Source organism: Gymnoscopelus braueri, assembly GCF_963280865.1.
Source record: "Gymnoscopelus braueri genome assembly, contig: SCAFFOLD_187, whole genome shotgun sequence".
In the NCBI taxonomy this organism is placed as follows: domain Eukaryota; kingdom Metazoa; phylum Chordata; class Actinopteri; order Myctophiformes; family Myctophidae; genus Gymnoscopelus; species Gymnoscopelus braueri.
Genome location: NW_027660828.1, coordinates 42334 through 55634, shown reverse-complemented (window position 1 = coordinate 55634; position 13301 = coordinate 42334). Strand labels below are relative to the sequence as shown.

At 43.1% G+C, this 13301-nt stretch overlaps 1 protein-coding gene across 1 annotated transcript; it reads right to left on the bottom strand.

The window, feature by feature from the left end:
* Positions 1-3077: 3077 nt before the first annotated feature.
* LOC308081149 (Fc receptor-like protein 5) lies at positions 3078-9390 on the bottom strand. The gene is made up of 7 exons (XM_080457545.1): positions 9322-9390; positions 7803-7844; positions 7086-7247; positions 6864-6968; positions 5961-6221; positions 5717-5866; positions 3078-4476 (listed from the first exon to the last, which is right to left on the bottom strand). Exons 1-7 carry the CDS (start codon positions 9353-9355, stop codon positions 4415-4417), a joined length of 816 nt encoding a protein of 271 aa, XP_080313671.1. The 5' UTR covers positions 9356-9390; the 3' UTR covers positions 3078-4414.
* Between the last annotated feature and the right edge of the window lie 3911 nt (positions 9391-13301).

Here is a 13301-nt window from a genome sequence, read left to right as displayed (position 1 = left end):
AGTACACAATCATATAAATAGTTATAAAAGACTATGAGGTAAATCAAAGCATCAATGAAGTCAATGGGACAGAAATACGATGTTGTCTGATGGCACGCACGCACGCACGCACACACGCCACGCACACAGGCACGCACATGCACACGCACACGCACACGCACACACACTCCTCTGGTGTCTGGTGCTTCATAGATCACGTGTAACTTGGACATATATATTCCATATATCGTACTAAAAGATTGACAGAGTTTAGTGTTTTTTGTCTGCAGGGTGGATCGGTGGTTTTAATTATCACACGAAAAAAGATAAATCACTCGTTAGTTGAATAGTTCACAGTTCACGTATCGGGTGCAACGGTTCTGGCAGAAACAGTATCTTAGAAAAGGTCACCGGCACTCCGGAGTCCTTTAGAATCTCTTTATCTTTATTGTGTATACCCAGCAGCAGATCACTCACGGACGGCCTTCCTCAGCGTGAATCAAGGTTGTTGTTTTTTTTGCACACTTCTGACTGACTGACGTAGGTTATGGCTGTCAGTGAGCAGCATCAAAAGCTAAAACTAAGAGAGGATGGGGGTGGGGAGGGGTTTACTCGTGTGGGTAGTGTGGATTCATAATTCTCTCATTCTTATAACTGGTGGTGATTGAATGTAATGGATGTGGTCTGAAGAACACCAACCTTTTAAGATCAGTAGATCTACAGTATATGATTTGCGTGTCCTGAAAAAAGACTAAACATTATACTTGTTGTGTTTAACAGGTAGCACTGAGCTTGGATTGACAGAATGGTTGGAACTGATTTATTTTCATTGATTAATTTACTTCTCTTGTGTGACTCTGTCCTGGATGTTCAACTGAGTTAGTGAGTCATATTGATGCTCTTGTTTCACATCCCCTCTCTCTCTGTGTGTGTGTGTGTGTGTGTGTGTGTGTGTGTGTGTGTGTGTGTGTGTGTGTGTGTGTGTGTGTGTGTGTGTGTGTGTGTGTGTGTGTGTGTGTGTGTGTGTGTGTGTGTGTGTGTGTGTGTGTGTGAGTGTGTGTGTGTGTGTGTGTGTGTGTACGTGTGCACGCGTGCGTGCGTGTTCTCTCATGTCTTTGGTGCCTGTACTTCTAGTGCACATGACCTACATACTGTACTAGTCATTCCGTGCCTCTGTGGTTTTGACTCTTACAGATTGTGTGCAGGCCTGACACAATCAGCCTGTCAGCCTGTCACAATCAGCCAGTCACCTGTGCCTTTTATTATTTACTGTGCAATATACTGAATGCAATTTTGTTTTTAGGACTTCTTTCAATCTACATGACTGATTTTAACTGATTTTAACATGCTGCTATATTTCAGGCTTTTTTGTGCTCTTCTTTTGCGTTCTCCCTTCTAGTAAAATAAGAATGTCACCTCACTTTTATCCTGTATTTATTTTAGGACAATATACATTTTATTGATTTGATTTGATTGATTGATTGATTGAAAATAAAAAAGAGCAAATGCAACAACAACCCTCTTCAACAGCACACTCACAAATAAAAACGTACAAATAAAACCGCAGAGCATTAAATGTTTATGACCACAAATACACAAATAATAACTAGTTGGTCAACCCAGTATGTGTCGAAGTGTCCCTGAGCAACAATTAATTAATACCTATCCATGACGTTTAATATTGTTACGACCAAGGCTAGGGGTCTCTAGGTGTAACATAGATAATGGACTCCCTCCTTCCCAGTCCCCAAACAGCCAGGCCACACAGGTTTAGAATCCCAAGAATTAAGGATTTATTTCATAATTTAAGTTTAATTTAAGTCATAACAATGTACACATTACCTCAGGGTGGGATCATAAAAGCCTAACTACAAAACAGAGGGCAAACTAATAACACAAAAGAGGTCACCCATTCTCTGAGTGGACTGCCCCTCTTGGTCTGGTGTTGTAAGGTGAACCTAGGATTTATTCGATGAAATGAGATGAGATGATGAAATCTTAAGGGTCTAAAACTTTGATGGTTTAAAGGTTTTAAAATTATTTTAGTGGTTTAAAGGCAGAGGCTGGTGTCTGATAAGAGGATGCAGAAAGTTAAAAGGTTCCTTTGGAACTTACAGAGTAGACACTGGAGGATCCTCCAAAAAGTGCAATAACAGGACAAGGGTCTAGACTAGAGGGTAGCACAGGTCCACCAAATTGGACCCAGTCCGAACGGACCAGAGGAAAAAAAAAAAAATCTAAATTACTGGACCCAGTCCGAAACGGACCTGTTGATAACAGGACATGGCCCAAAGCAAGACTGAGGGAAACTGGACCCAGTTCGAAACGGTCCAAGGATATTTATGCTAATTTCACATGGCATTCACATGGATGCTGGTGAGAATTATATAGAATTATATCTTTATTAGCATACACTTTACATCATGCAATGACTAGAATTTTAAAATATATATAGTTTACAATGATTAATACTGATTAATGTTTATCAATACAGACATGAAATTTAAATGATTGAAAATAGAAGGAAAATGAAAACTTTAACCACTTAAACCCTACATACTTTGTTGACCGGGGCCTTTTCCCCCTCCAAATCTCTTCACCAAAATTAGCTGATCTACAAACTGGGTGAGCTTGCATATTACACAATACACAATGTACAATACATACAATGAACAATCTTAGTTGTGTTCACCTGTTGTTCACCTGAAACTAACAAATGAGTGGGGCAGTGTGAATTAACACAGGATTGACCCTGTGTGTTACCTGTTTATTAAGCTACTACTATTTTTCAACCACATCTAATGAGACAAGACATCAGTTGAATGAGTTTGGGAACAGACCTCATGAGACAAAAGACATAGTATACAACACATTATTTCTTATGGAAAAAATTATTGCAACAACTATGCAGTAAGTGAAGAAAAAACTTGGAAAGACACTGTCTGACAAACCATAAATCATTTAAGACCTTTCCAGCAGACTTAGAGCTGAGAAAAAGGAACTGAAATCTCAGCCATATGTATTTGTGTACCATACATGGAACTAGATAAAGCTCTCTCATCATTATTCTACTGTAAGTATTTGTCTCATCAGCAAGAACTGCACAGTGATGGTGAAGAAAGAGAACTTGGAAAGACACTTGGGGACAAACCACAAGTCATTTGACTAGACATTTTCAGCAGACAGAGAACTACTAAGGAACTGAAACCATTGCCATATAAACATATCAAGTCAAGTGCAATCATCAGTATGTGGGGTGGGTGTAGGGTGGGTACATACTGTTGTAAATTTGGTCCGATCACGCTGTCTGGGACCTTTTTTGGCGATCGCAGATAAAACCCCCCGATCTGGCGCAGATTGGGCTTTGATCGGCGACATATTGCTCGCTGTGTATGAAAGGCTCTGCGAGAGGATCTAAACCCACGACAATAGTGCTCGGCGATGCGTTCCCGAGTGTTTCTAGATATCTAGCAGGTTTGATATTTGTCTCTGTCGCCGACTGGACATCATGCAGTATCATACAGTATGAAAGGGGTTGCGATCACTCTGCGAGGAGATCCGTGCTACAGCCAATGAGAGCACATTACAGCCACCGTGGCTATAGGGAGGGTCGCTGGACCTGCACAACAAACAGTCATAGTACCGCAATATTACCATCCAGTCCTGTATTAAGTTAAACATTATAAAACAGGATGAGAGAGTGAGCGAGCGTGCTTGAGGGGGGGCTGTTTATTTGAGAGGAATTGCACACACACAGAGAGAGAGAGAGACTGAGAGAGCGAGAGTGTGTGTGTGTGTGTGTGTGTGTGTGTGTGTGTGTGTGTGTGTGTGTGCGTGTGTGTGTCCGTGCAGCGTCGCCAGCGTGTGTCTGAACAATGTTGCCAGAGTTTGCGAGAGAAATAAGCAACCAGGTCTATGAAAACAAGCCAAACTAAAGTGACTAGGCCACATGAGCTTTTTAAACCAACGCGTCGCAGCCAGCGGTGTACTGGCAGGATGGTATTTTAATGACGTCACGAGCGAGCGCACACCGCTTTTTGTTTAGGAAATGTTTTTTAGCTTAGTTTGAGTCTTTTTAAACTAATACAAATTCAAGGAATGCCATGAATTATAGAGCTGAAACAAAAAGTTTGCTTTGAACGAGTATCTTTCTCTTCTTCGACGGTGGCTGAGGCATTGTTGCGTGCAGATAGGATACTGGCAGCAGCCCTACTGAAGCCAACATGCTGTGTACCGGCTCTGCATGTAGCCTAATAGATGCGAGGTATGAGGAATCTGAGGATTCCACACACACACACACACACACACACACACACACACACACACACACACACACACACACACACACACACAAGAAGAAGAAAAAAGTACATCTGCGGTGAGATTTGAACCTATAATGCTGTGGTGAAGTATCAGTTTCAATAGTTCTGATTGGCTACACAGCTACCTCCATGATGACGTCATTGTTGTCTCTTCTGTCCCTTGCGTTGGCTGCAGCTGAGAGAGAGAGAGAGAGAGAGAGAGAGAGAATAAGAGAGAGAGAGACAGACATAGACAGACCACAAAGAGAGAGAGAGAGCATGAGTGGATAGCGAGCTTGACAACAGCCCCCTGTATGCTGGAGCGGCATTTCCCCCCGCTCCACTCCGCTCGTATGCTCTGAGACACAAAATATTTTCTGCAGAGGAAATTAATCTGTGTGTGGAGTGAGTATTAATGAAGTGATACAATTATGTCAGGAGATGGGGAAAAAATCGCTCCGCTCACTGAAACATCACAAACGAGAGGTTGACCACTCACACTGACCATGATGCTCCGTGCTTTCTCCCTCTCTCTCCCCACTGAATGTGTCCATGCAAAGATGTATTCTCATTCGGACACATTAGGCTATTATTCATAATACATTCTTATTAGTGATACTCTTATTAATACACCCAACATTTGCTTCATACGCTCTAGCCTTTGATTGCCTTTCAATAAAACCATATTTGATAGACATAAGTATCACCTACATGTTACTGATTATAGAGAATGTTATATTATTGTAATCCATTCATTATTTCCAGCGCAATGGATGAATAAAACTGAAGTGTGTAATTTGGAGAGCATGGCATCGCACGCAGCACAAATTGTCTTCTTTGAATAGACTATCATCTTATATAAACACAATTGACACAAGGAATTGACACTCTCACTTCTGCTGATTATAGGACAATTAGAATCACAGAGATTCGTTGAGAATTAGGAGAGAGGGAGACCTCGAATGTTGTGCCGTTGTGCGCCCTGCCGACTCCCGACATTCCCGAAGTCGTGCTCTACCAAACGAATTTGGCATAGCGGTTGGTTTTAGAATCCGCTATGCGCTTTCCCGAATGTATATTTCCCGAATCGGGACAGCGCATAGCGGATTCTAAAACAAGATAGCAATTTTAGGGAAAGCTCAACAACACCCCCACGGGCACACCTCCAGGCGCAAATAACGGAGTCGGCAAAATGAATAGTGGGTATAGCGGCCGCAAGATACTGTTTAGGGACAGTGCCAGCTCCCTTGTGCGTAATTCATGGGTAGCGGGTAGTGCGAACGGGTAAGGCACTGGCAAAGATAGGGCCCCATATATATGCAATTGACTCCATATATGTGCATAGAGACATAGTGACAGGGGCCGTGGTCATCCGCTGGTAGGCCGGCCCCCTGACCCATTAGACATTTTTAACATAGGGAGGATGTGTGTCTCACCTCTAGCTCTGTCTCTCAGTATAGAGATGTAGAGGATGGTTGACATCACAAAAGGAGTGGCCACCAGTAGCTTAATGATCAATTGGGTCAGAGTGATGAGGGGTTCAGACTCAGAGGTTGGATCAGAAGTTGGATCAGAGGTGGAAGATTCTGTAAAGAGAACAATGGCTTTCAGTTTCCAAACACTGATTTCTCTTCTCATGGTGATAATGGTCAAATAATCTGACAAAGGTTCAAGACTCACTTGTCACATCCATCCAGCTCTCTGGTGACTCTCCAAGGTCGGTGATGATGCACTTGTAGAATCCTTCATCAGACTTGTTAATATGGTGGATGGTCATCTGTCCTGTAGACTCAGTGCTGAAGAGGGATCCATTTTTATAGAAACCAGCTGGGAGGTCCGAGGATGGTTTACCAGCTGTCTTGTCTTTGGACAGGCAGCACAGTTTGACGTTATCTCCCTCTGTCACAGGGAGTACAGGACTCTCCAGGATCACATCTCCACCTAGAACCAACATAGGTTGAGTTATGAACATAGGCCTATAGAGTAAAATAGGTTTAAAGTGGTTTAAACTGCTATATTACAGTAAGTCATTTAGCTGTGGTCCCCCTTTATTTAGGGAACGAAAGACCATTCATGAATGATGTAATTTATAATGGTTTCTGTTGAATGCAATTGTTCCTGAGTTAAATCGTCCCGATGTAAATCTAATCCACACTCTGGCAAAGACTGGCATACACATCTCTGAAATAATAAAACAGAGAGAGGGGAAGAGAAGAGGAGACTCATAGACATAGTACTGGATAGCTCTGCTGCTGTTATTTTGTTCTCAATTGGGGATCCGACAGGATGGAAAAATTAGAGAGGGTACAGTAGGCAAGTAATTTTACTTGGGATGGGGTGGAAGATTATACCGTAAGTTTTACTTCATCTCACTCCTTTTCGGATATGTTTAGATTACTTTCTAAAAAAAAAATCTCTTGTTTCTTTTTTTGCTATATTTTAATCTGATTCTTTTTTTTGTGATTTCGAAAGTGCAAAATATTGTTCTATTTTTATTAACATATTCGAAATAAACATGACTAAACTAAAGTGTTACCGTCTAGCCACTACAGTATAATGATTATGTAATTATATTGATTGTACCAGATATTGTTATGTCGATGGAACGGCTGACTTCTCCAGATGTGGACTGACACCAGTAAACCCCACTGTCCAGAGGATATGGGGTTATGATACAGTAGGACTCTCCTACACAGAATCACAATGAAAAGATACGTTATATACTGTAGGAAAAAGTCTGTCTGTCTGTCTGTCTGTCTGTCTGTCTGTCTGTCTGTCTGTCTGTATTTAGCTCGCTCTACGTACCTTCAATGAATCCAAATTCATTGTTGCAGGTTTCATCCACACTCTCACTGCTCTGCCGTTTTACAGTCCACCCCTGCACAGGGTTCTCTTCTTCCTCACAGCTCAGTGAGATGGTCTCATGTTCAAAGAACTGAGCTCTTTCAGGACTGACCCTGAGAGACACTGGAAGAAGAGAGAGGTGGACAGGGAGAAATAACAAAGAACACATGGATGAGAGGAGAGATGCATTCTACCTGTAGACATGATGTGTTGTTGTAATCATGTCCACCAGGCCGGGTCGTCTACCCATACGTCATGACCCCAGAGATAATGTGTACCAATTTGTGTGAGTTTTGATTATAGTTTTGGACTAAATCTGTAGGAGCATAGCAAAGCGTGTGTTTTGAAAATGCAATGTAATCTAGGCCAGGGCCCATATGGAGAGTGCGAATCCAAGGAATCCAGAGAAATATTTTTATGAGGCCGATGTGAAAATGTTGGAGTGGAGGTTATTCCTTGGCCTACTGTGAGTGTGCGTGTAAAGTTTCACAGCAATCGGGTGCTGCGTTCATTTAAGTAAGTTGGTCGGAGAGGCTTGTTGTCGCTTATCAGCCGGAGCGCAGGATTGTGGTGAGGTTTGAGAATTCCTGAATTATTGTTCATTGTGAATAAACAGGATGGCTGGAACACATCAGATGTCATCACTACCCATAATGCAATGCATTGAAGTTGTCTCACCATCTGGTTGAGCAGGTCCACAACAGATGAGGAGATACACCACTAGAGAAAGAGAGAGAGAGAGAGAGACACACACACACACACACACACACACACACACACACACACACACACACACACACACACACACACACACAGACAGACAGACAGACAGACAGACAGACAGACAGACAGACAGACAGACAGACAGACAGACAGACAGACAGACAGACAGACAGACAGACAGACAGACAGACAGACAGACAGTTAATGAGAGCTTTATGTGGTTAAATGGATTAAAGGATACCACTGAGATGCAAGCCAGGATTTTCACCTAACAAAAATGGCCTGTCACTGTCTGTCATTCTGTGAAAACCATGATTATTTCTTTCACTATAATCGCACCATCATCTTCCATAATTGTCCCATCCCCCACCCTTCATCACTGTTCCATGTCTACTCAGCTGTTGTACAGTGAAAGGATTATCCGCACTCTCTTAAGTAGTTCCTTATATTATATATTTAAGAACATAAAAAACTACTCAAGAGAGTGCAGATAGTCGTTTCACTGTATATCGTCAAGACTCTACAGTTGTGGGTCGTGGGTTCGAATCCACCATGGTGCATCCGGCTTTGTCGAGCGTCTACACGAACACAATTGGCCCGTGTTCGGGGGAGGGAAGCCGGACGGGGAGGGTGATATCGGTCATTGCACGTACTCCTACGGGCTGGGGCGGCACCTGTCAGCGGGGAGTGTTGGGCGGGAGGAGTAGGACGAAGGCTCTACGTCCTCCTGGTGGGGGCTCTACAGTTAAATTGTAAGAGACTACACCTCAAGACTCCCCTTGAGTTGAGCGCACCTTCTCCTGACTGACCTGATCCGGTAGGAGAGTTGCTTTACTCAGCTGTTGTCACATCCCTCCTCAGTCTGCTGCACTAAGACTGGACACTCTCTTCCAGATGGTAAGTTATGTCACAGTGTGATTTCTGTCTTGGCTCCCTCGTGGTTTGTAAATGTATTCAAGTTTTATATTCCCATCCCAGATTCTGTCCTCAATGCTCTCTAGTTTGGTTTAGCTTTCTGTCCGTCTCCTTAGTCCCTATAGTTAATTATTATTATTTTTATACTCTGTGTTTTTGCTCCTGTCCATGTGTGTGTCTTTGAGCAGCTATTCTCCGGCACCTTTGGACTGATCGGCATGAAACGCACACTCCCAGTAGGCCAAATCGGCCTCATGGTGGTGCTATAACAGGCTGCTTCACGTTTTGGCCCATACTGTAACTCCTTAACTGTAACCATCGATCATACCAAACTTTTAAACTGTTTTTAAACGTTTATGCTGTCAAGGCATCATAGCCTATGTGGTGCGTGCCCTAACCACTCGGCCGTCGGCACCCAAGACCTTCACATTTTAACCACACTTCATGTAAACTCGGTCCCCTGTAGTATTCCTGTCGTCAAATGATCGCTCTTTCAACATTATCTCATAAAATTTATTATTAGTAAAATCAATTAAAGTAAAATTTGAATAGTACTCACATGATACTATATAGGTTGGTGCAAAAGTCATCATGAAGAACTGCTTGAAACCGACTGACTGACTGACTGACTGACTGACTGACTGAGTCCCCTCTGCTCTTTGTTGGCTGAAGAGCCCATTTCCTGCTCAGTAAGACGCTCAACCACACATGTAAGCACACACAAACACGCACGCGCACACACACACAGCACACCAAGTGAACACATGCACATACAGAATAAACCAGAAGTGAAAACATGGATCTATAACATGCAACTACACGCACACCTTACACCCCTGTTGATGTGACTTAGGGATGCAACTATTGATTATTTTCTATAACTTTTTCGATTAATAAAATAACCAAGAAGCGGTATGAGTCACGTCAGCAAAAAAGTTCACATTCTCCAATGGAGCACACCAGACACAGCACACACAGGCCCCATGTCTTATGACATTGTCTGGAGGAGACATACTGACCAACTGCTGGCTGGATCTACAGCACCTGTGGAACCTCCAGCAGTGATCTCTGCTGAACCATCCCAGCAGATGAGCTCAGCTCAACCCACACTAACTCAGTGTGCCATCCATGTATTTCACAGCCTGAACTGTCACCATGGGAGGTGGTGGTGACACCTGTTCCTGTGTCATCCAGGGTGGACCCAACAGATGGCAGTGCTGTTCCCCAGTATCCTCAGAGAGATGCCTGGATTCATAGTTATATTATTATTATTTATTTATTTTCTAAAGATTTTATCCCTCGATTTTGTAACCCTTTTTTCACACGTGCCAATTTGCTAAGTGATCCTGGGCACTACACTCCCCCCACCAGCCTAGGGAGGCCAGGGCCGAGCTCATGCCTCCTTCAATGCATGAGAGCCAACTGACCTTCTTGTCACCCGACAGGGGGGAGTTTCCCTGGTTGGACGTAGCGCGTGGAAGGAACACGTTATTCCAACCAGTTCCCTTCCCCTCCATCAGGCTGGCTGACCAGGGGGAGGCAGTATAGTGACCAGGATTACTACATGTTTTGTGAGGGTATTAACTACCCTAGGAGACACGGGGAGAACATGCAAAATCCACACAGAAAGGCCCTTTCGCCAACCCCACCTAGGGTATGGGCGCTGATGACGTGGAGGAGAAGACACGCCCCCAGTGCCTACAGCATCCCCGGCGGGAATCGAACCCAGGACCTTCTAGCTGTGAGTATAGTTATATTAGTGACATAATCCCCAGGGTTATGTCAGGGTCTGATACTGAAAGCAATTACATTATCAATAATACAAATAATAATAATACATTCTGTATTAAAGGAATTGAATGCACTGATATTGTGTCTGGATATTGCTTACATGCTTTAACAGTTGAATGTGGACAGGAATTTGTTACTTGGTAATAAGCCTCAGTGTGTTTTCAATAGGTGTTGCCATGGTAATATTGAAACATTGGACTGTTGGACTATCCTCCTTTGAACTGTGCAGTATTTACAAACTAGAAAAAGTGCTCCTCAGAGCACAGGTCTCCGCCAGGTCAGGTTGGAAAAATCGGCCTCCTGGTGGTGCTAAAACAGGCGTGTGTGAACTTTCATGGCAATCGGACCCTGCATTCATGATTTGAGGCATTTTGCTCAAAACGTGCCACTCCTGCAAAGTTTAGATGCCAATCTTAGCCAATCAGAATGGAATATGAAATATGAAACAGATCCGTCTTGAGCACATGACTATAGACATAATGTGTACCGATTCTGTACAAAATCTGTAGGAGTAACACACACGCGGGAGGGCGGACGGACGGACAGACGGACAGGAGGTAAAACATAGTGTCGGCCACGCCTTCGGCCTGGTGAAGACAATTACTGATGCTACAGCTATTTATGTAGCTATGCCTAAACCTAACGTTATTACTAACCTTCACCTCAGTAAAACCATGTCTAAACCTAACCTTATTCCTAACCTTAACCTCAGTAAAACTATGCCTAAACCTAACCTTATTCCTAACCTTAACCTCAGTAAAACTATGCCTAAACCTAACCTTATTCCTAAACATAACCTCAGTAAAACTATGCCTAGGCTAAACCTAACCTTATTCCTAACCTTAAACTCAGTAAAACTATGCCTAAAACTAACCTTATTCCTAACCTTAACCTCAGTAAAACTATAACCTTATTCCTAACCTTAAGCTCAGTAAAACTATGCCTAAGCCTAACCTTATTCCTAACCTTAACCTCAGTAAAACTATGCTTAAACCTAACCTTATTCATAACCTTAACCTCAGTAAAACTATGCCTAAACCCTGAACTTATTCATAAACTTAACCTCAGTAAAACTATGCCTAAATCTAACCTTATTCCTAACCTTAACCTCAGTAAAACAAATACAAGAGTACAAGAACCGCTGGGGGCGAGCGGTCCGCGAAGAAAATGGGGGCGACTGTGTTTTGGGACGAGCGTTCCGGTCACCGTCTTGATGCCATTGCTATACTGTATAAACAAGAGCCCCCCTGTAGTGGTGTAGTACTACGGCGTATGACCACCTTTTTTGACCAACAGGCGGTCAGGCGCCCGCAGTTGCACTAGCGTGCCCGCTACCTCTGGACTAGAGCTACGTGCCTGCGAGACTGCATGCAGCATGCCCGCTACATCGGATGGATGGTTACCGGAACGCTCGCCCCAAAACACACTCGCCCCCATCTTTATGGTGGACCGCTCGCCCCCCAGCGGTTCTTGTATTCGTTTTACTGAGATTAAGGTTAGGAATAAGTTTAGGGTTTAGGCATAGTTTTACTGAGGTTAACATTAGGAATAAGGTTAGGTTTAAGCATAGTTTTACTGAGGTTACGTTTAGGAATACCTGGTGGCGACCGTTCCGAGGTTGCCGGATTAGACCTGGGCGAGCGTGTTTTGGGCCTGTGAATGCCTGGTGATGTGAATACATATTACCACTGTTCGGCACAGATTCGGCACAAACATGGGGTTAAATTTGTTCAACTGTTATGCCACCAAAATGTGGAATGCCCTACCAACAAACATCAAAAAGTGTGATTCCTTACCCTCCTTCAAAACCACCATAAAAGAGCACCTGTATGCAATTTACAACTGGACCTAGAAAAGTCTTCTAAGCTTAACACCAGAAATGACCCCCCCCCCCAATTGTTTTCTGTACGTTTATTGCTACTAGTGTTGATGATTTCTTGTACATTATTGTATGTCTTTAAATGTCTTGATGAATTGAATACATGGAATGGAAATTGTAATTGTACCACTGTACTATTTGCAAACTGTTAATAAAGTCTTTAATCAATCAATCAAGCAAAAACTGTAGTACCCTAGCATGCAGCTCTGTTGCTGGTAGAAACAGTAGACAGCAGCAGGGCGGATTAACCCTTTGTGGTGCCCTACAATCCATTCTGGTGCCCCTTTTTCCAGCAGGACTTGGCACGAGGGCTGGCAACTACCTGAAATTCAAATAAGGGACACAGTTCGGGGCATCCCTTATTTCCAAGAAAAATAAGGGCTGTCAAAGCGACCCCAGCAGTGCTGCAGGCTGATCACCTCCCTGCCACACTCCATTGATGCAGTAATTTGTGTAAAATAAGCCCCCATGCCGACTACTGAGTGCAAAATGAATGAACATTTTCACACGGTTGATATTTTGGTATTATAATAAAAACCTGGATATAGGTTGGATATATGAGATACAGGCTTGAAATATTTGTGTAATTATGTACTATACTTAAATAGCAGATGCATAAACGCACATAGCACGGTTTTGCAACACATTTAAGACATGCCCAGGGGGGGGGGGGCTTTACAGCAGATCAAGTGATTACAAGTAAATTGCATTCTCAGACACAAGTCAAAGTGAAAGTTTGCAGCTGTCTGCCTTGTTACTATGACAATACAATGTTCAGTGTTCATTACACAACCTCTGCTTTGTTTACAGCAGATCAGGCCATTTCCAGTAAATGACTCTCGACACAACAAAAAGTCACAGTATGCAGC